We start from the raw sequence: 26,513 nt of genomic DNA, 5'->3' as shown, positions 1-26,513 counted from the left end.
GAGTTCACATGTGACTGCAGGGGTTTGGATTCTGTTATTAATCACATCCAGGACCGAACCGTTGCAGAGTGCCCGTGCACTTGGGTTTCAGTGTGAATTATTGCTGAATTTTCTCTCAATGGGGTCACAGAAACTCATTATCCATTCACGAATTGGGCTTGCAATGGCAGGGTTGTTCCCCAGAATGCGCCGCGGGGGAGAATGTGTCCCCTTCACACAGGAGGAGCCCAGTACGCAGGCGCCGTGCCCGCCTTTTTTGGAGCATGCGCAGTGTCATTCTGGTACCGGACGGCGAGTGCGACAAACGCACAAAAGCTGCAGATGCGACTTACGCCGATTAGGAATCAGCGGGGCGCAGGAAGGTAATGCACCCGGCGGGTGGGTTTCATAAGCATCTGGTGTAGGTCGCAAGCCCTAAATGAGAACCTGCAGGTTCCGCGTTTCCAGCTCGGAGGCTTTTCCCCAGGAACAGGCCCAGGTTAACGGCCGCTATCTTTGCAAAGGACAGCTGAGGGTTCGGGCGTCGCCATCTTACTTGATACTGCGCGTGCGCGGCCATCTTTATAAAGGAATAAAAACAAAATTTTGGAGATACTCAGCAGGTCAGGCAGCATATGTGAAGAGAGAAACAGAGTTAACGTTTCAGGTCGATGACCTTTCGTCAGAACTGGAAAAAAGGAACCACCAGTGGGCGGAGCTTCAGGGTCCCAGTGAGTGTGGAACTGAACCCAGCCAGAGTCAGCACCTTGAGGGGAGGGGAACCAGTGGGTGTAGAACTGAACCCAGCCAGAGTCAGCACCTTTATACAGTCATGAGGGCACAGCCGAGGCCATTTGGCCCATCGAGTCCGTGCCAGCTCTCTGTACAGCAATCCATTCAATCCCATTACCCTGCTCTATCCCCGTAGCCCTGCAAGTTTATTTCCCTCAAATGCCTATCCAGTCTCCCCTTGAAAACATTAAGTGTCTCCACTTCCACCACTTCTGTTGGCAGCGAGTTCCAGGTCCTCATCACTCGCTGTGTAAAAATGTTTTTCCTCACATCCCCTTGAATCTCTTGCCCAAAACCTAAATCTGTGTCCCCTCGTCCTTGTACCATCAACTAGTGGGAACAGCCTTTCCCCCTCTAGCCTATCCAAACACATCATAACTCGTACACCTCTATCAAATCACCCCTCAACCTCCTTTGCTCCAATGAAAACAAATCCAGCTTCTGCAACCTATCCTTGTAGCTAAGATCATCCCCGGACCCATTCTGGTAAATCTCCTCTGCACCCTCTCAAGGGCCTTCACATCCTTCCGAAAGTGTGGTGACCAGAACTGGATGCAATACTCCAGTTATGGCCTAACCAGCGCTTTATAAAGGTTGGGCATAACTTCTCTACTTTTGTACTCAATACCTCTATTTGTGAAGCCCATGATCCCATATGCTTTGCTAACCACTCTCTCAATATGTCATGCCACCTTCAGGGACCTATGCACATTAACTCCCAGGTCCCTCTGTCCCTGCACACTCTTTAAAACTGTGCCATTAAGTGTATGTTGCCTCTCCCTGTTCCTTCTGCCAAAATGCATCACCTCACACTTCTCTGTATTAAATTCCATCTGCCACTTGTCTGCCCATTCTGCTAGCCTTTCTATGTCCTGTTGCAGTCGATTGATATAATCATCACTGTTTGCCACAACCCAAGTTTGGTGTCATTGGCAAATTTAGAAATTCAACTCTGTAATCCAATGTCCAGGTCATTTATATATATCAAAAAAAGCCCCAGCACTGACCCTTGGGGAACACCACTGTCCACCATCCTCTAGTCTGAAAAACAGCCATTTACCACAACTCGCTGTTTTCTATCCTTAAGCCAATTCCATATCCAAGCTGCCACTGACCCACCTATTCCATGAGCCTCCATTTTGTTAACAAATCTTCTATGTGGTGCTTTGTCAAACGCCTTCCGAAAATCCATGTAGACAACATCCACTGCATTCCCTTCATCAATCCTCTCTGTTACTTCATCAAAGAATTAAATTAGTTTAGTCAAACACGATCTGCCTTTTACAAACCCGTGTTGGCTTTCCTTAATTAGCTTAAACCTCTCCAAATGCCCGTTAATTTTTTTACTTTATTATCATTTCTCAAACTTTACCACTGATGTTACCCCTGCAGTTTCTTTGATTTTCCTCACACACTTTCTTGAACAATGGTGTCACATTTGCCACTTTGCAATCCTCAGGCACCTCCCCCACATCTAGGGAAGATCGGAAAATTATGGCAAGCCCTTCTGCTACCTCCTTCCCCAATTCCCTTAGCAACCAGGGATGCAACCCATCTGGAATTTGATTTAAACTCTCCACACTTCGGATTTCTCACCATCTCTCCTGAAGGCGCTGGTAAAAACAAAGCATACGGTTAACATCCCACACAATTGTAACAGAAGAGCCCCAGAGCTGAGCCCCCCTTGTACAGTCCAAGGATAGGAATCTCCATGTACATTCCCAGGGGTGGAATCCCGATGTACAGTCCCAGGGTTGGAATCCCCATCTACAGTCCCAGGATAGGAATCCCCATGTACAGTCCCAGGGTTGGAATCCCCATGTACAGTCCCAGGGTTGGAATCCCCATGTACAGTCCCAGGGTTAGAATCCCCATGTACAGTCCCAGGGTTAGAATCCCCATGTACAGTCCCAGGGTTGGAATCCCCATGTACAGTCCCAGGGTTGGAATCCCCATGTACAGACTCAGGGTTTGAATCCCCATGTACAGTCCCAGGATTAGAATCCCCATGTACAGTCCCAGGGTTAGAATCGCCATGTACAGTCCCAAGGTTAGAATCCCCATGTACAGTCCCAGGGTTAGAATCCCCATGTACAGTCCCAGGGTTGGAATCCGCATGTACAGTTCCAGGGTTGGAATCACCATGTACAGTCCGAGGGTTGGAATCTGCATGTACAGTCCCAGGGTTAGAATCCCCATGTACAGTCCCAGGGTTGAAAGCCTCATGTACAGTCCCAGGGTTGGAAGCCCCATGTACAGTCCCAGGGTTAGAATCCCCATGTACAGTCCCAGAGTTGGAATCCCCATGTACAGTCCCATGGTTGGAATTCCCCATGTACAGTCCCAGTGCTGGAATCCCGATGTACAGTCCCAAGGTTGGAATCCCCATGTACAATCCCAGGGTTGCAATCCCCATACCAGGTTATTTAACGATCAGGAAGGACAGGCAGGAAGGAAGGGGAGGTGGGGTGGCTATGTTAATAAAGGATGGAATCACTGTAATACAGAGAAATGATATTGGGTCAAAAGATCAGGATAATGAAACAGTTTGGGTGCAGGTAAGGAATAATAAGGGGAAAAATACACTAGTGGGCGTAGTCTGTAGGCCTCCGAACAGTGGCAACTCTGTTGGACGGAGTATCAATCAGGAAATAGTTGAGGCTTGTAATAAGGGAACATCTATAATTATGGGGGATTTTAACTATCATATTAATTGGACAAATCAAATTGGGCAGGGCTGCCTTGAGGATGAGTTCATTGAGTGTATTAGGGATGGGTTTCTTGAGCAGTATGTAACTGAACCGACCAGGGGGCAAGCAACCTTAGATCTAGTCCTGTGTAACGAGACAGGATTAATTAAAAATGCCCTAGTAAAGGATCCCCTTGGAATGAGTGACCATAACATGGTTGAATTCCATATTCAATTAGAGGGTGAGAAGGTTGGATCTCAAACAAGCGTGCTAAGCTTGAATAAAGGAGACTATGAAGGTATGAGAGCGGAATTGAGTAGAGTGGATTGGGAAAATAGTTTAAAGGGTAAGATGATACATGATCAGTGGTGTACATTTAAGGAGTTATTTTACAACTTCCAAAAAATATATATTCCACTGAGAAGAAAAGGGTGTAAAAGAAAAGACAGCCACCCGTGGCTAAGTAAAGAAATTAAGGATAGTATTCGACTAAAAACAAAGGCATATAAGGTAGCCAAATCTAGTGGGAGGATAGAGGATTGGGAAAACTTTAAAAGACAGCAAAAAATAACAAAAAGATTGATTAAGAAAGGGAAGATAGATTATGAAAGTAAATTAGCAAAAAATATAAAAACAGATAGTAAGAGTTTTTATCGTTATATAAAAAGAAAAAGGGTGGCTAAAGTAAATGTTGGTCCCTTAGAGGATGAGACCGGGAAATTAATGGTGGGAAATATGGAGATGGCAAAAACACTGAATGAATATTTTATATCAGTCTTTACAGTAGAAGACACTAAGAATATCCCAACACTGGACAAACAGGGGGCTAAAGGGGGGGAGGAGCTAAACACGATCAAAATCACTAAGGAAGTGGTACTCGGTAAAATAATGGGACTCAAGGCGGATAAATCACCTGGACCTGATGCCTTACATCCTAGGGTCTTGAGGGAAGTGGCGGTAGGGATTGTGGATGCATTGGTAATAATTTTCCAAAACTCCCTGGACTCGGCAAAGGTCCCGGCAGACTGGAAAACTGCTAATGTAACACCCTTATTTAAAAAGGGCAGTAGACAGAAGACTGGAAACTATAGACCGGTTAGCCTAACATCTGTGGCAGGTAAAATTTTGGAGTCCATTATTAAGGAGACAGTAACAGGACGTTTGGATAATCATAATTTAATAGGACAAAGTCAGCATGGTTTTATGAAGGGGAAGTCATGTTTGACAAATTTGCTGGAGTTCTTTGAGGAAGTAACATATAGGGTGGATAAAGGGGAACCAGTGGACATAGTGTATTTAGACTTCCAAAAGGCATTTGACAAGGTGCCACACAAAAGATTATTGCTTAAGATAAAAAATCACGGGATTGGGGGTAATATTCTGGCATGGATAGAGGATTGGCTATCTAACAGAAGGCAGAGAGTTGGGATAAATGGTTCATTCTCAGACTGGCAATCAGTAACTAGTGGTGTTCCGCAGGGGTCAGTGCTGGGTCCCCAACTCTTTACAATCTATATTAACGACTTGGAGGAGGGGACCGAGTGTAACAGATCAAAGTTTGCAGATGATACTAAGATGGGAGGGAAAGTAGTGAGTGAGGAGGACATAAAAAACCTGCAAGGGGACATAGACAGGCTAAGTAAGTGGGCAGAGATTTGGCAGATGGAATACAATACTGGAAAGTGTGAGGTTATGCACTTTGGCAGGAAAAATCGTAGAGCAAGTTATTATCTTAATGGCAAGAAACTGGAAAGTACTGAAGTACAAAGGGATCTGGGGGTCCTGGTGCACGAAACTCAAAAGGTTAGTATGCAGGTGCAGCAAGTGATTAAGAAGGCCAGTGGAATGTTGGCTTTCATTGCTAGGCGGATAGAATATAAAAATAGGGAGGTATTGCTTCAGTTGTACAAGATATTGGTGAGACCGCACCTGGAATACTGCGTACAGTTTTGGTGTCCATACTTAAGAAAGGACATACTTGCTCTCGAGTCAGTACAAAGAAGGTTCACTCGGTTAATCCCGGGGATGAGGGGATGGACATATGAGGAGAGGTTGAGTAGATTGGGACTCTACTCATTGGAGTTCAGAAGAATGAGAGGCGATCTTATTGAAACATATAAGATTGTGAAGGGGTTGGATCGGGTGGATGCGGGGAAGGTGTTCCCGATGACGGGTGAAACTAGAACTAGGGGGCATAGTCTTAGAATAAGGGGCTGCTCTTTCAAAACTGAGATGAGGAGGAACTACTTCACTCAGAGGGTGGTAGGTCCATGGAATATGCTGCCCCAAAAAGCTGTAGAAGCTACATCATTGCATAAATTTAAAACAGAAATAAACAGTTTCCTAGAAGTAAAGGGAATTAAGGGTTACGGGGAGCAGGCAGGAATCTGGACATGAGTCTAGGTTCGGAATGGTCATGGCCCTGTGGGTAGCGGAGCAGGCCCAGGGGCCGTGTAGCCTGATCCTGCTCCTATTTCGTGTGTCTAATTCTGTTAGATTCAGGAGATGGTTCTGTGAAAGTGGATTGGCGGTTAGGATCAGATCAGCCATGATCTTATTGAATGGCGGAGCAGGCTCGAGGGGCCGATTGGCCTACTCCTGCTCCTATTTCTTATGTTCTTATGTACAATCCCAGGGTTAGATTTCCGTTGTACAGTCCCAGTGATGGAATCCCCTTGTACAGTCCCAGTGCTGGAATCCCCATGTACTGTCGCAGGGCTGGAATCCCCCTGTACAGTCCCAGGGTTGGAATCCCCATGTACAGTCCCAGGGTAGGTTTCCCCATGTACACTCCCAGGGTTAGAATCCCCATGTACAGTCCCAGGGTTGGAATCCCCATGTACAGTCCCAGGGTTAGAATCCCCATGTACAGTCCCAGGGTTAGAATCCCCATGTACAGTCCCAGGGTTGGAATCTCCATGTACAGTCCCAATGTTAGAATCCCCATGTACAGTCCCAGGGTTAGAATCCCCATATACAGTCGGGACCAGCGGGAGCAGCGAGGAGGAGCTCGGGAGAAAACCCGGCGACCAGCGAGGCCCGAGACCAGTCGGGAGCAGTGTGGTGAGACCGGTATAAAAACCGGAGAGAGGCGAGGCCCGAGACCAGTCGGGAGCAGCGAGGAGGAGCTCGGGAGAAAACCCGGCGACCAGCGAGGCCCGAGACCAGTCGGGAGCAGTGAGTCGGAGCCCGGTATAAAAACCGGAGAGAGGCGAGGCCCGAGACCAGTCGGGACCAGCGGGAGCAGCGAGGAGGAGCTCGGGAGAAAACCCGGCGACCAGCGAGGCCTGAGACCAGTCGGGAGCAGTGAGTCGGAGCCCGGTATAAAAACCGGAGAGAGGCGAGGCCCGAGACCAGTCGGGAGCAGCGAGGAGGAGCTCGGGAGAAAACCCGGCGACCAGCGAGGCCCGAGACCAGTCGGGAGCAGTGTGGTGAGACCGGTATAAAAACCGGAGAGAGGCGAGGTATACCAACTCAGCAGCGGGGAGAGAGGTAAAAAGTAATCAGTGTGTGACGTCACCAGGGAGCAGGTAGGTGATTGGTTGGTGAGTATTTCTCTTTTTTCAATACAAGCTTGAATTCTGTGGTGTTAAATTTCTGTGGTGTAGTGGGGATAGTTGGTAAATAAAGCGCCCTAGAGCATACCTGTAACTGGGGTATTGAATAAATTTTTAAAGAAATTAAAGGGGTAAGTCATGGCAGGAGAGTTCAGACCCGTGCTCTGCTCCTCCTGCTCTATGTGGGAAGTCAGGGATGCTGCCAGTGTCCCTGATGACCATGTGTGCAGGAAATGCATCCAGCTGCAGCTACTTGTAGACCGCATTGCGGCGCTCGAGCTGCGGGTGGATGAATTTTGGAGCATGCGCGATGCTGAAAGGCTCGTGGATAACACGTTTAGCGAGTTGTGCACGCCTCAGGGTAGGGCAGCACAGGGGGTGACCATCAGGCGGAGCAACAAAGGCAGGCAGGTAGTGCAGGGAACCCCTGCGGACATCCCCCTTTCAAACAAGTATACCGCTTTGGATACTGTTGAGGGGGATGACTCACCAGGGGAAGGCAGCAGCGGCCAACTTCCTGGCACTGGGGGTGCTCCTGCTGCCCAGGAAGGGGGGAAAAAGAGTGGGAGAGCAATAGTGGTAGGGGATTCTATAGTAAGGGGAACAGATAGGCGTTTCTGTGGCCGTAGATGTGAATCCAGGATGGTTTGTTGCCTCCCTGGTGCCAGGGTCAAGGATGTCACTGAGCGGCTGCAGGGCATTCTGGAGGGGGAGGGAGAACATCCAGTGGTCGTGGTCCACATTGGTACCAACGACATAGGTAAAAAGAGGGATGAGGTCCTGCAGCAAGAATTTAGGGAGCTAGGTGAAGGATTAAGGAGCAGGACCTCAAAGGTTGTAATCTCTGGATTACTCCCGGTGCCACGTGCTAGTAAGTATAGGAATAGGAAGATAGAACAGATGAATGCGTGGCTAAAGGGATGGTGCAAGGGGGAGGGCTTTAGTTTCCTGGATCACTGGGTCTGCTTCTGGGAAAGGTGGGACTTGTACAAGTCGGACGGTTTACACCTGAACCAGGGGGGAACCAATATCCTTGCGGGGAGGTTTGCTAGCACTGCTGGGGAGGGTTTAAACTAACTTGGCAGGGGGTTGGGGTACAGAGTGGAGCTATAGTAGGGGGTGATTTAGGGCCAAATACAGAGGGAAAAACAAGTCAGCTGGGAAGGCAGAGCAAATATGTGAAGGCAAAAGAGAATATGGCAGGGCTGGAAGGCATTTATTTTAATGCAAGGAGTCTTGCAAATAAGGTGGATGAACTGAAGTTGTTGTTGAACACATGGGAGTACGATATTGTTGCTATCACGGAGACATGGTTGAGGGAGGGTCAGGACTGGCAGCTCAATATTCCGGGGTATAGAATCTTCAGGCGAGACAGAGGGGGGTGTAAAAGGGGAGGGGGTGTTGCAATATTAATTAAGGAGTCAATTACTGCTGTAAGGAGGGATGATATATTAGCGGGTTCCTCTAATGAGGCCATATGGGTAGAACTTAAAAACAAAAAGGGGGCAAGCACTTTGCTGGGAGTGTACTATAGGCCCCCAAACAGTCAGGGGGAGATAGAGGAACAGATATGTAGGCAAATCTCCGAGAAGTGCGAAAATAATAGGGTAATAATAGTGGGGGATTTCAACTTCCCCAATATAAATTGGGACAGTCAGAGTGTGAAAGGCTTAGAGGGTGCAGAATTCTTAAAGTGCATCCAGGAGAGCTTTTTGAGCCAACATGTAGAAAGTCCTACAAGAGAGGGGGCGGTACTGGACCTAATTCTGGGGAATGTAGCCGGGCAAGTGGTGGAAGTGTCAGTAGGAGAGCATTTTGGCGACAGTGACCATAATTCGGTGAGATTTAAGGTGGTCATGGAAAAAGACAAAGACGGCCCGGAAATAAGGGTTCTAAATTGGGGGAAGGCCGATTTTAATATGATAAGGCAGGATCTGGCCAAAGTGGACTGGGAGCAGCTGCTTATAGGAAAATCCACATCAAAACAGTGGGAGACTTTCAGAAGGGAAATAGAGAGAGTACAACGCCAACATGTTCCTGTAAAGGTCAAGGGTGGGACCAACAAGCAAAGGGAACCTTGGATGACAAGGGATATACAGAAATGCATTAGAAATAAGAGGGGGGCTTTTGGCAGTTACAAAAGACTAAAGACAGAAGAAGCCCTAGAGGAGTATAAAAAGTGCAGGGGCATACTTAAAAAAGAAATTAGGAGGGCGAGGAGGGGCCATGAAATAACACTGGCGAGCAAAATAAAGGAAAATCCTAAGATGTTTTATAAGTATATTAAGGGCAAGAGGATAACCAGGGAAAGGGTAGGGCCCATTAGGGACCAAAGTGGCAATCTGTGTGTAGAGCCAGAGGATGTAGGCGGGGTTTTAAATGAATTTTTTGCATCTGTGTTCACTATGGACAAAGACGATGCAGACATAGAAATCGGGCAAGGGGACTGTGACATACTTGAACATATTAGCATCGAGAGGGAGGAGGTGCTAGCGGTTTTAGCAGGCCAAAAAGTGGATAAATCCCCAGGCCCGGACGAGATGTATCCCAGGCTGCTGTGGGAGGCAAGGGAGGAGATTGCAGGGGCTCTGACACTAATTTTCAGAACCTCTCTGGCCACAGGGGATGTACCAGAGGACTGGAGAACAGCTAACGTAGTACCATTATTCAAGAAGGGTAGCAGGGATAAACCAGGGAATTACAGGCCAGTGAGTCTAACATCTGTGGTGGGGAAATTATTGGAAAAAATTCTGAGGGACAAAATTAATCTCCACTTGGAGAGGCAAGGATTAATCGGGGATAGTCAGCATGGCTTTGTTAAGGGTAAATCATGTCTAACAAATCTGATCGAATTTTTCGAGGGGGTGACTAGTGGGGTGGATGAGGGAAATGCTGTGGATGTGGTGTACATGGACTTCAGTAAAGCTTTTGACAAAGTCCCGCATAGGAGACTGGTCAAGAAGGTAAGAGCTCATGGGATCCAGGGTGCCTTGGCGCGTTGGATCCTAAACTGGCTGAGTGGCAGGAGGCAGAGGGTGCTGGTCGAAGGTTGCTTTTGTGACTGGAAGCCTGTGTCCAGTGGGGTACCTCAGGGATCGGTGCTGGGTCCCTTATTGCTTGTGATCTACATAAATGATTTGGATGAAAATGTAAAAGGTATGATCAGTAAGTTCGCAGATGACACGAAAATTGGTGGGGTGGTAAATTGCGAGGGGGAAAGCCTCCGGCTACAGGACGATATAAACGGGTTGGTCAGATGGGCGGAAAAGTGGCAAATGGAATTTAACCCTGAAAAGTGCGAGGTGATGCATTTTGGACGGACAAATAAGGCAAGGGAATACACAATGAGTGGTAGGACCCTAGGAAGTACAGAGGGTCAGAGGGACCTTGGTGTACATGTACATAGATCCCTGAAGGCAGCGGAGCAGGTAGATAAGGTGGTTAAAAAGGCATATGGGATACTTGCCTTCATTAGCCGAGGCACAGAATATAAGAGCAGGGAGGTTATGATGGAGCTGTACAAAACGCTGGTGAGGCTACAGCTGGAGTACTGTGTGCAGTTCTGGTCGCCTCACTATAGGAAGGATGTGATTGCTTTGGAGAGGATGCAGAGAAGATTCACCAGGATGTTACCTGGGATGGAGCGCCTCAGCTATGAAGAGAGGCTGGACAGGCTGGAGTTGTTTTCCTTGGAGCAGAGAAGGCTGAGGGGGGACCTGATTGAGGTGTACAAAATAATGAGGGGCATAGATAGGGTAGATAAAGAGGAACTTTTCCCCTTAGTGGGGGGGTCAATAACAAGGGGGCATAGATTCAGGGTAAGGGGCAGGAGATTTAGAGGGGATTTGAGGAGGAACTTTTTCACCCAGAGGGTGGTTGGAATGTGGAACTCAATGCCTGAAAGGGTGGTGGAGGCAGGAACCCTCACAACATTCAAGAAGCATTTGGATGAGCACTTGAAATGCCATTGCATACAAGGCTATGGACCAAATGCTGGAAAATGGGATTAGACTGGCCGGATGGATGGGCGGCGCAGACACGATGGGCCGAAGGGCCTCTTTCTGTGCTGTAAAACTCTATGACTCTATGACAGTCCCAGGGTTAGAATCCCCATGTACAATCCCAGGGTTAGAATCCCCATGTACAGTCCCAGGGTTAGAATCTCCATGTACAGTCCCAGGGTTAGAAGCCCCATGTACAGTCCCAGGGCTGGAATCCCCATTTACCGTCCCAGGGTTAGAAGCCCCATGTGCAGTCCCAGGGTTAGAATCCCCATGTACTGTCCCAGTGTTGAAATCCCCTGTACAGTCCCAGGGTTGGAATACCCATGTACAGTCCCAGGTTTGGAATCCCCATGTACAGTCCCAGGTTTGGAATCCCCATGTCCAGTCCCAGGGTTAGAATCCCCATGTACAGTCTCAGGGTTGTAATCCCCATGTACAGTCCCAGGGTTGGAATCCCCATGTACAGTCCCAGGGTTAGAATCCCCATGTACAGTCTCAGGGTTGTACTCCCCATGTACAGTCCCAGGTTTGGAATCCTCATGTACAGTCCCAGTGTTGGAGTCCCCATGTACAATTCCAGGGTTGGAATCCCCATGTACAGTCCCAGGGTTAGAATCCCCACATACAGTCCCAAGATTAGAATCCCCATGTACAATCCCAGTTTTGGAATCCCCATGTACAGTCCCAGGGTTGGAATCCCCATGTACAGTCCCATGGTTGGAATCCCTTTGTACAGTCCCAGGGTTAGAATCCCCATGTGCAGTCCCACGGTTGGAATTCCCCATGTGCAGTCCCAGTGCTGGAATCCCGATGTACAGTCCCAGTGTTGGAATCGCCATGAACAATCCCAGGGTTGCAATCCCCATGTACAATCACAGTGTTAGATTTCCCTTATACAGTCCCAGTGTTGGAATCGCCATGAACAATCCCAGGGTTGCAATCCCCATGTACAATCACAGTGTTAGATTTCCCTTATACAGTCCCAGTGCTGGAATCCCCTTGTACAGTCCCAGTGCTGGGATCTCCTTGTACAGTCCCAGTGCTGGAATGGCCATGTACAGTCCCAGGGTTGGAATCCCCATGTACAGTCCCAGGGTTGGAATCCCCATGTACAGTCCCAGGGTTAGAATCCCCATGTACAGTCCCATGGTTAGAATCCCCATGTACAGTCCCAGTGCTGGGATCTCCTTGTACAGTCCCAGTGCTGGAATGGCCATGTACAGTCCCAGGGTTGGAATCCCCATGTACAGTCCCATGGTCGGAATCGCCATGTGCAGTCCCAGGGTTAGAATCCCCACATACAGTCCCAAGATTAGAATCCCCGTGTACAGTCCCAGTTTTGGAATCCCCATGTACAGTCCCAGGGTTGGAATCCCCATGTACAGTCCCAGGGTTGGAATCTCCATGTACAGTCCCAGATTTGGAATCCCCATGTACAGTCCCAGGGTTGGAATCCCCATGTACATTCTCAGGGTTGGAATCCCAATGTACATTATCAGGGTTGGAATCCCCATGTACATTCTCAGGGTTGGAATCCCCATATACAGTCCCAGGGTTGGAATCCCCATGTACATTCTCAGGGTTGGAATCCCCATGTACAGTCCCAGGGTTGGAATCCCAATGTACAGTCCCAGGGTTGGAATCCCCATGTACTGTCCCAGGGTTGGAATCCCTCAGCAACACCGAGTGTGGGTCTCAGGCCCTGAGTCAGAGCCGGCGGACGTGCGGCCACGATCCCGGCACCATTAACCCCAGGTTGCAGCACCTCCCCCAGACAAGAAACACAACAACTTGCATTTATACAGCAGAGGGAGCAATTCAGAGCCGGTTAGCATCAGGGTGGGTGGTGGATGTGGAACTCGGTCCCTGGCCTCCTGTGTAGGGCTTTCTTGTTGCATCAGTTTGAGCTGCAGTGGAGAGGGGGGAGAAGCTGCTGGGTTTAACCCCCAGTACTTCTGAGCGCAGTTGGACCCAACAATTTCCAATGTGAGACTGTGAAGGGAGGTGGATTCTAGGGGAGATTAGGTTGCTAAACAGACACTGTCCGTACAGTGTAAAAGATTATCGTTTTAGGAAAAAGTATTTCTGTAGAGGCTTTCAATCCAGTTTATATATACAGATTTTTAAATTCATTCGATGTGGGTGTCACTAGCAAGGCCAGCAGATATTGCCAGTCCGCAGTTGCCCGTTGAGAAGGTGATGCTGGGCCTTCTTCTTGAACCTCTGCGGTCCGTGTGGTGCAGCTACTCTCAGAAAGCTGTTAGGTAAGGAGTTCCAGGATTTTCACCCAGCGACGATGTAGGAACGGCGATATATGCCCAAGTCAGGATAGTGTGTATCTTGGAGGGGAACTGGAAGGGGATGGTCTTCTCATGCACCTGCTGCCCTTGTCCTTCTCGGTGGTGGAGGTCGCGTGTTTGGGTGGTGCTGTCAAAGTTCTAGTCGAGTTGCAGATGTATAAAGTCGCTCTCCTTCATGTAATGTATATACCTTTAAGGGGGGATCTACTTTTTACAGCTCATGTATACTGTAGTACCGGCAGTGACCACACCTGTATATAGCACTGAGTAGTAATCTGTAAGTTCAGTTCCAGAGTGAGCCACGTTGAGTAAACACCTGTTGTACCGTTCTCCTGCAGTCTGTGTCTTACTACTGACGGACACAACATTGGCGACGAGGCAAATTCGATCCTACCTGCAACTCTGCATCACCTCCCAGGGATTCGTTCCTGGAGACCAGTAGATTGGAGGTCAAGGCCAGAGACATGGGCGTCGACCACGGGCAACCGCCCAGTCATCCAGCAGAGACTTGAGAATTGCGGGGGAGGCTGTTGAGAGCCAGGCTTGGCTTTCCAGTCGCGGTGGTCCAGCGAAACGGGCTGGCAACAGGTAGTGCGCAGATCCTTCCCGGACAGCGGCGGGCTAGAGCTCGACCGAGCGGCACAGCAAAGGGCCGAGCAGCGTCGACGGGAGAGAGAAAGAGGGCAGAGCGCACAGGGCACAGCCGGCGTTCAGGGGCCGAGCAGCGTCGAGGAGAGGGAGAGAGACGCGCAGAAACCCGCGAGGCGCCGCCATTGCCACGAGGACCGCCGAGAGCAGCGTTGGCAGCAACGCAGGAGAAGCGCGCGAAACCTACAGGGCGCCGCCATTGCCACGAGGACCGCTAGAGCGGCGTTGGCAGCAGCGGGGGAGGAAGGAAAGCGCGGGAGATGCCATTTTAAGCCATTGTAAACCACACCCAAAATGCCAAAGAGTGGCAGTATCACCGCATTTGACAATGAAGTCGAAGATTGGACTACATATGTCAAACGAATAGAGGTATACTGCAAGGCAAATGAGGTGTCAGATGACGAGAAAGCGCCGGTATTGTTAAATTTAATGGGTGCAAAGACGTATGGCTTATTACGAAATCTAGTAACCCCAGCGAAGCCAATGGAAGAGAGTTTTGGAGACATAGTGACGATACTACAGGAACATTTAAACCCCACACCGCTGCTGATAGCAGAAAGATTCAAGTTTCACAAACGGAACCAGCATAAGGATGAAAGCAATGCTGAATATTTAACAGAACTGAGCAAACTATCGAAACACTGCCAGTTTGGAACGGGACTGGCAGATACCTTAAGGGACAAGTTTGTGTGTGTGCTTCAAAGTGAAGGAACCCAGAAACGGCTTTTATCTGAAAAGGACCTTACGCTGGACAAGGCTTTCAGCATTGCAGTATCAGATGAAGCAGCAGCACGGGGCGCTGCAGAGATACAACAGAGACCGCAAGAATATGGCACAAACGAAATGTCATACAGAACAGAGAAGTGCTATCGCTGCAGCAGAACAACACACGACCACAATGATTGCTGGTTCAAAGACAAAGTGTGCAGACAGTGTGGAAAAGTAGGACACATAGCACGAGTCTGCAGGTTGGGAAAGGAAACCAGCAATAAGAAATCTCCAAAAGAAAAGTACAAGAAGGTACATAAGGTGACGGAGAATAGTTCAGACGAACAAAAGAGTGATACCGACTCCGAAAACAGGGAGCTGAGTTGTCTGAAATTACATAATGTGATCAAAACGGAGGATCACCGAACCATTTGGGTCACTCTCAAGATAGCAGGAGTCCAGGTAAAAATGGAATTGGACACAGGATCAGCCCTAACAGTCATAAACCGACGGGACTACGAGCGGCTACATAAGAACATAACATAAGAAATAGGAGCAGGAGTAGGCCAATCGGCCCCTCGAGCCTGCTCCACCATTCAATAAGATCATGGCTGATCTGATCCTAACCTCAAATCTTCTATCACTCTGCATCCACCCGAACCCATGTGATCTCCCGGGAGAGGCGAAAAACCAGATCAAGACCCAATGGCCAATTTGGGAGAAAAAAATCTGGGAAATTCCTCTCCGACCCATCGAGGCGATCGAAATTCTTCCAGGAGATCACTCTGTCCCTATATTTTCTACAGCACTCACCTTCTGTAAAGGCGATCTCCACCCCAGCCAGGAACAGGAATAAAAGCATCTCCTGAAATCTAACACAGAATTAGAACACAGTAGTAGCAGAACCAGGCTACACGGCCCCTGGGCCCACTCCACTACCCACAGGGCCATGACCATGCCGAACCTAGACTCATGTCCAATTTCCTGCCCGCTCCCCGTAACCCTTAATTCCCTTTACTTCTAGGAAACTATCTATTTCTGTTTTAAATTTATTTAATGATGTAGCTTCCACAGCTTTCTGGGGCAGCAAATTCCACAAACCTACCACCCTCTGTGCTGTCTCTCCCTCTAACTTAACTTACTGTATGTACATAACCTACTTATATATGTATAACTTACCTGTTAGGGCCATTGCCCCTTTAAGACGCGCCTTAGCGTGCTGACGCCATGTCATGTACGACGTGACGTGCGTGAGGCGGCTGCCGGCCCGACTCGGCCCTCCAGAAAGGCCGCCGGCACAGCCCGGCCTGGCGTCTTCGGCCGCATCGATCAGCCGCCGGGAGCGCCGCTATCTTCCGCTCCCGCGGCAAGCACCGGCTCAGCCTGACCTCCAGCTCCCGCTCCCGACTTCGGCCTCCACGGCCAGAAACGCGACCACGCGCATCACGTGACGCCCCAAGCGCGGACAACGCGACCGAGCGTGATGAGGTCATCGCGCTCCCCACAGGACTGCTACGTAGTCCTCGTGGAGTCCTCGCTGGGACACAGACCTGCACCACGGTGCTCCTACAGCAGCACAGGCTCTGAGCAGTTGTATTGTCCCCATGCTTGAGTCTTGGAAATTGTTTGTCTGTAAGTATTCTAGAATGCTATAGATGATTAGTGTGCACTGTATGTTGTAGAAAATGTTTAGTTGTAACTTTTCTCTGTCTAGCTGATTAACTAGTAGCTGTATTTGATACACTATGTACAGGGCTAATTTAAAGAGAACGCCTCCCAGTTTACTAAATGTACTGTGTTGCTCAGGCGTACCTAAATTTGTGTATACATATCAGTTATGCGCTTGTATACTAATGTGTGCTTCCATTTCTGTGTTGTATTTCAGTTTTACAATAAGAAGAATCTTTCAATAAAGCGTTACAAGAAAAGTCAAGCCTTGTGATTTTATGGGAAGATATCAAGTTGTTCGCTATCTGTCTAGCTCTGCATAGGATCGCATTGCGAGGGCAGAAAAGTAAAAAGACAACAGCACAGCGGGCTCAAGCACAGGAAGATACCACTCAGCTACCATGAGTCTACGCTCAGGAAAACAATATACCATAGAGGACGTCGACCAGTCAAGCGAGAAGCATGAGCCTCTCCTAGCAAACGATGCCAAGTCACAGCCCTCTAAAGTATCCTCTAGGTCATCTCGGCGGTCCAGCAGACCGTCGTCATCGACAACCTCTGCAGCCGCCAAAGCACGTGCCAAGGCAAAAGCTGCCCAGGCTCAATTGCCCTTCGCTGAAAAAGAAGCTGACCTTATGAAGCAGAGAGCCGACCTCGACGCTAGCGCGATGAAGCAGAGAGCTGACCTCGACGCTAGTGTGATGAAGCAGAGAGCTGACCTCGACGCTACTGTGATGAAGCAGACAGCACAGTCCTCTAAAGTATCCACTAGATCATCTCGGCAGTCCAGCAGACCGTCGTCATCGACAGCTTCTGCAGCCGCCAAAGCACGTGCCAAGGCAGAAGCTGCCCAGGCTCAATTGGCCCTTGCTGAAAAAGAAGCTAGTGTGATGAAGCAGAAAGCTGACCTCGACGCTAGCGTTACGAAGCAGAGAGCTGACCTCGCTGCCATTCTCCACATTCTCCAAAGCCAGAGAGCTGCCGCTGCCGCTAAAGCCGAAGCCGCGGCTTATGAAGAAGGTGAGGAGAGCGAAGGCAGGGAGCCCAGCCAGGAAACATATGATCTGGAACAGCCCCTCAGTTCGGTGCAACGTACAAGTGAGTATGTCCAACAACACTCCAAATTGTTCTCAAAGGAAACATTCAGGTATCTCGACGTAGAACCAGCTACTCACCACAGCAACAAACGGCCCGTTTTCGGAGACACTGAGCTTAAAAGAGAAGAAACAAGTAAGACTCACCTGCAGAGACCTCCACAACACTCGGCCAATCCAGCCAAGCAGTCCTCGCCCGAGCCACAAGGCGCACAAGACCTCGCTAGGTACCTTACTCGCCGAGAATTATTAAGTTCAGGCCTCCTAGAATTTGATGACCGTCCTGAAAATTACTGGTCATGGAAAGCGTCCTTCCTGAGTACCACCAAGGACTTGAATCTGTCAGCCAGAGAAGAACTAGACTTGATGACGAAGTGGCTCGGAGCCGAGTCGTCAAGGCAGGCGAAGAGAATTCGCTCAGCGCACGTCCTCAATCCCACAGCAGGCCTCAACCTGGTTTGGCAACGTCTTGAAGACTGTTATGGGACACCAGAAGTCATCGAACACGCACTGCTCAAGAAGATTGAGGACTTCCCGAAGCTAACCAACAAGGATAATGTCGAGCTCAGAGAACTGGGCGACATTCTCCTCGAACTGGAGTGTGCCAAGGGAGAAGGTTACCTGACCGGCCTCTCGTATTTGGATACAGCTCGTGGGGTAAACCCAATAGTGGAAAAGCTCCCCCACAATCTTCAAGAGAAATGGATAGCTAAGGGATCCAAGTACAAGGAGGACAATGGAGTGGCATTTCCCCCCTTCTCTCTCTTCTCCAGATTTGTCCAACAACAGGCAAAGGTGAGGAATGATCCAAGTTTCACTTTCTCCACCTCCAGCTGTTACGCCCCTTCGAGAACAGAGAAACCCACAAAGTACAGCAATAAAGCCTCTGTGAGTGTGCACAAAACAGATGTTCCAGCCGAACCCTCAGTCAACCAATCCAGTTCTGCTGGGATTAAAGTGGACGACCCGGATCGCCAGTGTCCAATACACAAGAAGCCCCACCCACTCAAGAAGTGCCGGAGCTTCAGAGACAAGCCTATTGATGAGCGCAAATCATACCTGAAAGAGAATCGCATCTGCTTCAGGTGTTGTGGGTCGACCAGGCACATGGCAAAAGACTGCAAGGCGACAATCAAGTGCCTTGAGTGCAACAGCGAAAAACACATCGCGGCCCTGCATCCAGGTCCTCCTCCTTCAACCACCGAGAGCGCTGCGGTCGACAAAGAGGATAGCGGGGAGCAAAGCGAAAGCACATCATCTTCAGTCACCTCCAAGTGCACAGAGGTTTGTGGAAACGCAAGCAGCCCACGCTCATGCTCCAAAATCTGCTTGGTTAAAGCATATCCTGCAGGGAGAAAGGAGAAAGCAATCAAAATGTACGCAGTGCTCGATGAGCAAAGTAACAAGTCTCTAGCGAAGACCGAATTCTTCAATCTCTTTGAAGTCAAGGCCAGCGCAGCTCCGTACACGCTAAAAACCTGTGCAGGGACAACAGAGACTACGGGTAGGAGAGTCGGGAACTTCATGATCGAGTCCATGGATGGGAAACTACAGCTTCCCCTCCCCACCCTAATTGAGTGTGACATGATGCCAGACGATAGGACGGAAATTCCCTCCCCAGAGGTCGCACGCTATCAGCCTCACCTACAGCCAGTTGCCAACAAGATTCCAGCTGTGGACCCGGACGCTCCAATCCTCCTGCTCTTGGGAAGAGACATCTTAAGGGTGCACAAGGTGCGTGAGCAAATCAACGGGCCCCACAACGCTCCTTATGCGCAGCGGCTTGACCTGGGATGGGTCCTCGTGGGTGGAGTTTGCCTGGGAACAGTCCACAAACTAGCGGACGTCAGCGTCCATAAAACAAACGTGTTGCACAATGGCCGCACATCCTTTCTCAGCCCATGCCCAAACAGGATCCAGGTAAAGGAAGACTACGATGGCATGACGCAGCATCATAGGTCAACCTCCTCTGCCTGTGAGGAAGAGGCAGGCCTCACTGTGAGCACAGACAGCCTAGGATGCTCAGTGTTTGAAAGGTCCAAGGATGATGACAAGCCAGCACTATCCATGGACGACAAAGCCTTCCTAACCATCATGGATGAGGAGGTTTACCAGGACGATGGACACAGCTGGGTGGCACCCTTACCATTTCACTCTCCCAGACGCCGTCTTCCGAGCAACAGGGAACAAGCTATGAAGCGCCTCTGCTCACTCAGGAGAACACTGGAGAAAAGGTCAGAGATGAAAGGCCATTACATAGAGTTCATGCAGAAGATGCTGGACAACGACCAAGCCGAGCCTGCCCCACCTCTGGAAGAAGGTAAAGAACACTGGTACCTGCCAACATTCGGTGTGTATCACCCACAAAAGCCAGGCCAGGTACGAGTTGTGTTTGACTCAAGCGCTGAATGCAAAGGAGTGTCCCTGAACGATGTACTCCTCAGCGGCCCAGACTTGAACAACACCTTGTTGGGAGTTCTCCTGCGGTTCAGGAAAGAACCCGTAGCCCTGACAGCAGATGTGCAGCAAATGTTTTATTGCTTCGTCGTCCGAGAAGACCACAGGGACTATCTCCGCTACCTGTGGTATGAGGACAACGACTTCAACAAGAAGGTGGTGGAGTACAGGATGAAGGTCCACGTGTTTGGAAACAGCCCTTCACCTGCTGTGGCCATCTACTGCATGAGGCTAGCCGCTCAGAAAGGTGAGCAAGAATATGGCTCCGATGCGAAGCATTTTGTTGAGAGACAGTTCTATGTTGACGATGGTCTTACCTTGGTTACCACACCTGAAGAAGCAATAGATCTCCTGACAAGAACCAGAGCGATGTTGGCAGAGTCCAACCTGAGACTACACAAGGTAGCATCGAACAGTGGACGGGTGATGGAAGCCTTCCCTGCAGAGGACCGTGCCAAGGACCTGAAGGATTTGCACCTTAGGGTGGATCCTCTCCCCCTTCAACGGAGCCTGGGGCTCTCCTGGAACCTAGAAACAGACAGCTTCACATTCCTGGTGTCCCGTGAAGAAAGGCCATTCACACGGAGAGGCATCCTGTCCACGGTCAACAGTTTGTACGACCCTTTGGTGTTCGTAGCTCCCATAACAATGCAAGGAAAAGCATTAGTATGGGAACTCTCATCGGATCAGAGTGAGTGGGATGCTCCACTCCTCCCAGAAAAAGAAGCAAAATGGAACCTGTGGAAGGAGCCCTTGAAGGCTCTCGAAGACCTGCGCATAGACAGGTGCTACATTCCAGGCTCGCTGTCTTCAACACAGAGAAGAGAACTGTGCATCTTCTCAGACGCTTCCACAGTAGCAATAGGAGCTGTGGCCTACTTGAGAGCGGCTGACGCCGATGGGAAATACCATGTGGGATTCGTTATGGGGAAGTCCAAGTTGACCCCTCGGCCTGCCCACACCATTCCACGCCTCGAGCTTTGTGCAGCTGTGTTGGCTGTTCAACTGTACAAGTTGATCAGAGACGAGATTGACGTCGATGTGGGCGCCGTCAAGTTCTTCACGGACAGCAAGATTGTACTTGATTACATCCACAACTCCACAAAAAGGTTTTATGTGCATGTTTCCAACCGGGTGACTGGTATCAGACGATCCACTCACCCTGACCAGTGGTGCTATGTCTCCACAGACCTGAACCCTGCAGACCATGCTACCAGGCCTATACCAGCAGCACACCTACAGCAAAGCAGTTGGTTCTCGGGCCCCTCTTTCCTGTCTAATGTCAACACAGAGGAGACTCCTGAGCCCAATCCCTTCACCCTTGTGGAGCCTGAAGCTGATACCGAGATTCGGCCTGAAGTTACGACCCTGGCCACCAAAGCCTCAGAATCTCAGTTGGGCTCACAACGCTTCGAGCGATTCTCAAGCTGGAGAACACTCTGCCGAACCACAGCCCGACTCATTCATGTAGCAGCATCCTTCAAAGGGAATTCGGACAACATAGAACGCAAAGGATGGAAATGTTCTAAAGAAGAATCCAGCACAAGTGAGCTTTCACAAGCCAAAGATGTGATCATTCGCTGTGCCCAGCATGATGTCTTCAAGGAGGAATTCAAATGCCTTGAAGAGGGACAGACATTCCCCAAGCAAAGCCCACTTAAAAAAAGCTCAACCCAGTTACAGATGAAGATGGTTTGCTCCGGGTCGGAGGGCGCATATCATTCGCAGACTTGTCAATAGAAGAAAAGCACCCTCTGATCATCCCGCGCACCCATCACATTGCCACACTACTCGTGAGATACTATCATGAGCAAGTGGCTCACCAAGAGCGACACATAACAGAAGGAGCTATCCGAGCAGCCGGATACTGGATAATCGGGAGCAAGCGCCTGGTTTCTTCCATTATCCATAAGTGTGTTACCTGCCACAAGCTACGAGGGAGGTTAGAGGACCAAAAGATGGCAGACTTGCCCGCTGACAGACTCACTCCAGAGCCTCCATTCACCAGCGTGGGCCTTGACGTCTTTGGGCCATGGACCATCATGACGCGTCGCACTAGAGGAGGTAGCACAGGCAGCAAGCGCTGGGCGGTGCTCTTTACGTGCATGTCTACCAGAGCTGTGCACATTGAGCTGCTCGAATCCATGTCAACAGACAGCTTTATCAATGCACTGAGGAGGCTTTTCTCAATCCGTGGTCCAGCCAAACTTCTCCGCTCTGACAGAGGGACTAACTTCGTGGGTGCCTGTAAGGAGTTGGACATCCACACGGACAATGCAGCGGTAGGAAGCTACCTCCAAAAGAAAGGATGCACGTGGGTGTTTAACCCCCCGCATTCATCCCACATGGGTGGTTCATGGGAGAGGCTCATCGGTGTTGCCAGGCGTATTCTGGATGCCATGCTGCTTCGGACAGGACCTACTCGTCTCACACACGACGTCTTGAGCACTCTCATGGCTGAAGTCATGGCGATCATGAATGCAAGACCCCTGGTGCCGGTGTCCACTGACCCAGACATGCTTGCAGTCCTCACCCCAGCGATGCTCCTGACTCAAAAGATGAGTGCTATTTCAGCCCCCCCTGGAAACTTTGACATGGCTGAGCTGCACAGGAAGCAGTGGAAGCAAGTCCAGTGTCTTGCAGACACTTTTTGGGAGAGATGGAGAGGAGAGTATTTGTCCACCCTACAGAACCGTAGGAAATGGACAGAAGACAAGCCAAACGTCAAAGTGAGAGATGTCATCTTGCTGAAAGACAGCCAAGCACACAGAAACGAATGGCCAGTGGGACTGGTCGTCAAAACTCTGCCGAGCAGGGACAAGAGGGTCCGCAAGGTGGAGGTGAAGATCGTCAAGGAGGGGACTGACAAAGTGTTTCTGAGGCCAGTCTCAGAGATCGTAGTCCTCCTTTCCGAGGAAACCTAGAGAACGGACTCTGAGTATGTCGCTGCCGAAGGACGTTCTCTTCAGGTTTATTTTGTGTCCGTAGTGGTACAAATGGGATTGTACCAAGCGGGGAGTGTGCTGTCTCTCCCTCTAACTTAACCTTACTGTATGTACATAACCTACTTATATATGTATAACTTACCTGTTAGGGCCGTTGCCCCTTTAACTCACCTTTTAGGGCCATTGCCCCTTTAAGACGCGCCTTAGCGTGCTGATGTCATGTCACGTACGACGTGACGTGCGTGAGGCGGCTGCCGGCCCGAGTCGGCCCTCCAGAAAGGCCGCTGGCACAGCCCGGCCTGGCGTCTTCGGCCGCATCGATCAGCCGCCGGGAGCGCCGCTATCTTCCGCTCCCGCGGCAGGCACCGGCTCAGCCTGACCTCCAGCTCCTGCTCCCGACTTCGGCCTCCACGGCCAGAAACGCGACCACGCGCATCACGTGACGCCCCAAGCGCGGACAACGCGACCGAGCGTGATGAGGTCATCGCGCTCCCCACAGGACTGCTACGTAGTCCTCGTGGAGTCCTCGCTGGGACACAGACCTACACCACGGTGCTCCTACAGCAGCACAGGCTCTGAGCAGTTGTATTGTCCCCATGCTTGAGTCTTGGAAATTGTTTGTCTGTAAGTATTCTAGAATGCTATAGATGATTAGTGTGCACTGTATGTTGTAGAAAATGTTTAGTTGTAACTTTTCTCTGTCTAGCTGATTAACTAGTAGCTGTATTTGATACACTATGTACAGGGCTAATTTAAAGAGAACGCCTCCCAGTTTACTAAATGTACTGTGTTGCTCAGGCGTACCTAAATTTGTGTATACATATCAGTTATGCGCTTGTATACTAATGTGTGCTTCCATTTCTGTGTTGTATTTCAGTTTTACAATAATAAGAATCTTTCAATAAAGCGTTACAAGAAAAGTCAAGCCTTGTGATTTTATGGGAAGATATCAAGTTGTTCGCTATCTGTCCAGCTCTGCATAGGATCGCGTTGCGAGGGCAGAAAACCCTCTGAGTGAAGGAGTTTCGCCTCATCTCAGTTTTGAAAGAGCAGCCCCTTATTTTAAGATTATGCCCCCTAGTTCTAGTTTCACCCATCATTGGGAACATCCTCACCGCATCCACCCGATCAAGCCCCTTCACAATCTTATGTTTCAATAAGATCGCCTCTCATTCTTCTGAACTCCAATGAGTAGAGTCCCAATCTACTCAACTTCTCCTCATATGACCACCACCTCATCCCCGGGATTAACCGAGTGAACCTTTGTACTGACTCGAGAGCAAGTGTGTCTTTTCTTAAGTATGGACACCAAAACTGTATGCAGTATTCCAGGTGCGGTCTCACCAATACCTTGTACAACTGCAGCAATACCTCCCTGTTTTTATATTCCATCCCCCTAGCAATAAAAGCCAACATTCCATTGGCCTTCTTGATCACTTGCTGCACCTGCATACTAACTTTTTGAGTTTCGTGCACCAGGACCCCCAGATCCCTTTGTACTACAGTACTTTCCAGTTTCTTGCCATTAAGATAATAACTTGCTCTATGATTTTTCCTGCCAAAGTGTATAACCTCACATTTTCCAGTATTGTATTCCATCTGCCAAATCTCTGCCCACTTACTTAGCCTGTCTATGTCCCTTTGCAGGCTTTTTATGTCCTCCTCACTCACTACTTTCCGTCCCATCTTTGTATCATCTGCAAACTTTGATATGTTACACTCGGTCCCCTCCTCCAAATCGTTAATATAGATTGTAAAGAGTTGGGACCCAGCACTGACCCCTGCGGAACACCACTAGTTACTAGTTGCCAATCTGAGAACGAACCATTTATCCCAACTCTCTGCTTTCTGTTAGAGAGCCAATCCTCCACCCACGCCAGAATATTACCCCCAATCCCGTGATTTTTTATCCTGAGCAATAATCTTTTGTGTGGCACCTTGTCAAATGCCTTTGGAAGTCTAAAAACACTACGTCCACTGGTTCCCCTTTATCCACCCTGTATGTTACTTCCTCAAAAAACTCAAGCAAATTTGTCAAACATGACTTCCCCTTCATGAAACCATGCTGAGTTTGTCCTATTAAATTATGTTTATCCAAATGTCCCATTACTGTCTCCTTAATAATGGACTCTAACATTTTACCAACCACAGATGTTAGGCTAACAGGTCTATAGTTTCCAGCCTTCTGCCTACTACCCTTTTTAAATAAGGGTGTTACATTAGCAGTTTTCCAATCTGCCGGGACCTTTGCTGAGTCCAGTGAGTTTTGGAAAATTATTACCAATGCATCCACAATCCCTACCGCTACTTCCCTCAAGACCCTAGGATGCAAGCCATCAGGTCCAGGGGATTTATCCGCCTTGAGTCCCATTATTTTACCAAGTACCACTTCCTTAGTGATTTTAATCGTATTTAGTTCCTCCCCCCCCCTAGAGCCCCCTGTTTGTCCAGTGTTGGGATATTCTTAGTGTCCTCTACTGTAAAGACTGATACAAAATAATTGTTCAGTGTTTTTGCCATCTCCATGTTTCCCACCATTAATTTCCCAGTCTCATCCTCTAAGGGACCAACATTTACTTTAGCCACCCTTTTTCTTTTTATATAACTATAGAAACTTTTGCTGTCTGTTTTTATATGTTTTGCTAATTTACTTTCATAATCTATCTTCCCTTTCTTAATCAATCTTTTAGTTATTTTTTGCTGTCTTTTAAAGACTTCCCAATCTTCCATCCTCCCACTAGATTTGGCTACCTTATATGCCCTTGCTTTTAGTCGGATACTATCCTTAATTACTTTACTTAGCCACGGATGGCTATCTTTTCTTTTACACCCTTTTTTCCTCTGGAATATATTTTTTTTGGAAGTTGTAAAACAACTCCTTAAATGTACACCACTGATCATGTACCGTCTTACCCTTTAATCTATTTTCCCAGTCCACTCCAATCAATTCCGCTCTCATACCTTCATAGTCTCCTTTATTCAAGCTCAGCACGCTTGTTTGAGATCCAACCTTCTCACCCTCTAATTGAATATGTAACTCAACCATGTTATGGTCACTCATTCCAAGGGGATCCTTTACTAGGACATTTTTAATTAATCCTGTCTCATTACACAGGACCAAATCTAAGGTTGCTTGCCCCCTGGTCGGTTCAGTTACATACTGCTCAAGAAACCCATCCCTAATACACTCAATGAACTCATCCTCAAGGCTGCTCTGCCCAATTTGATTTGTCCAGTTAATATGATAATTAAAATCCCCCATAATTATAGCTGTTCCCTTATTACAAGGCTCAACTATTTCCTGATTAATACTCTGTCCAACAGAGTTGCAACTGTTCGGAGGCCTATAGACTACACCCACTAGTGTTTTTTACCCCTTATTATTCCTTATCTCCACCCAAACTGTTTCACTATCCTGCTCCTTTGACCCAATATCATTTCTCTGTATTATAGTGATTCCTTCCTTTATTAACATAGCCACCCCACCTCCTCTCCCTTCCTGCCTGTCCTTCCTGATTGTTAAATAACCTGGTATGTTTAATTCCCAGTCATGGTCACCCTGCAGCCATGTTTCTGTAATGGCCACAAGATCATACCCATATGTCGTTATTTGTGCCGTTAACTCATTCATTTTGTTACGAATGCTACGTGTATTCAGATAAAGAACTTTC

General features: G+C 48.9%; 1 protein-coding gene across 1 annotated transcript; it reads left to right on the top strand.

The window, feature by feature from the left end:
* The first annotated feature begins 277 nt into the window (after window positions 1-277).
* LOC147119781 (uncharacterized) lies at window positions 278-23,762 on the top strand. Its single transcript, XM_085985257.1, has 2 exons — window positions 278-362; window positions 16,564-23,762. Exon 2 carries the CDS (start codon window positions 16,748-16,750, stop codon window positions 21,635-21,637), a length of 4,890 nt encoding a protein of 1,629 aa, XP_085841383.1. The 5' UTR covers window positions 278-362; window positions 16,564-16,747; the 3' UTR covers window positions 21,638-23,762.
* Window positions 23,763-26,513: the final 2,751 nt, after the last annotated feature.

The sequence above is a fragment of the Somniosus microcephalus genome, chromosome 4 (genome assembly GCF_052327205.1).
Source record: "Somniosus microcephalus isolate GS21.2 chromosome 4, FLI_Smic_1.0, whole genome shotgun sequence".
Lineage (NCBI taxonomy): Eukaryota > Metazoa > Chordata > Chondrichthyes > Squaliformes > Somniosidae > Somniosus > Somniosus microcephalus.
Note: the sequence above shows the minus strand (reverse complement) of the source record. Positions and strands in the feature narration are given on the sequence as shown.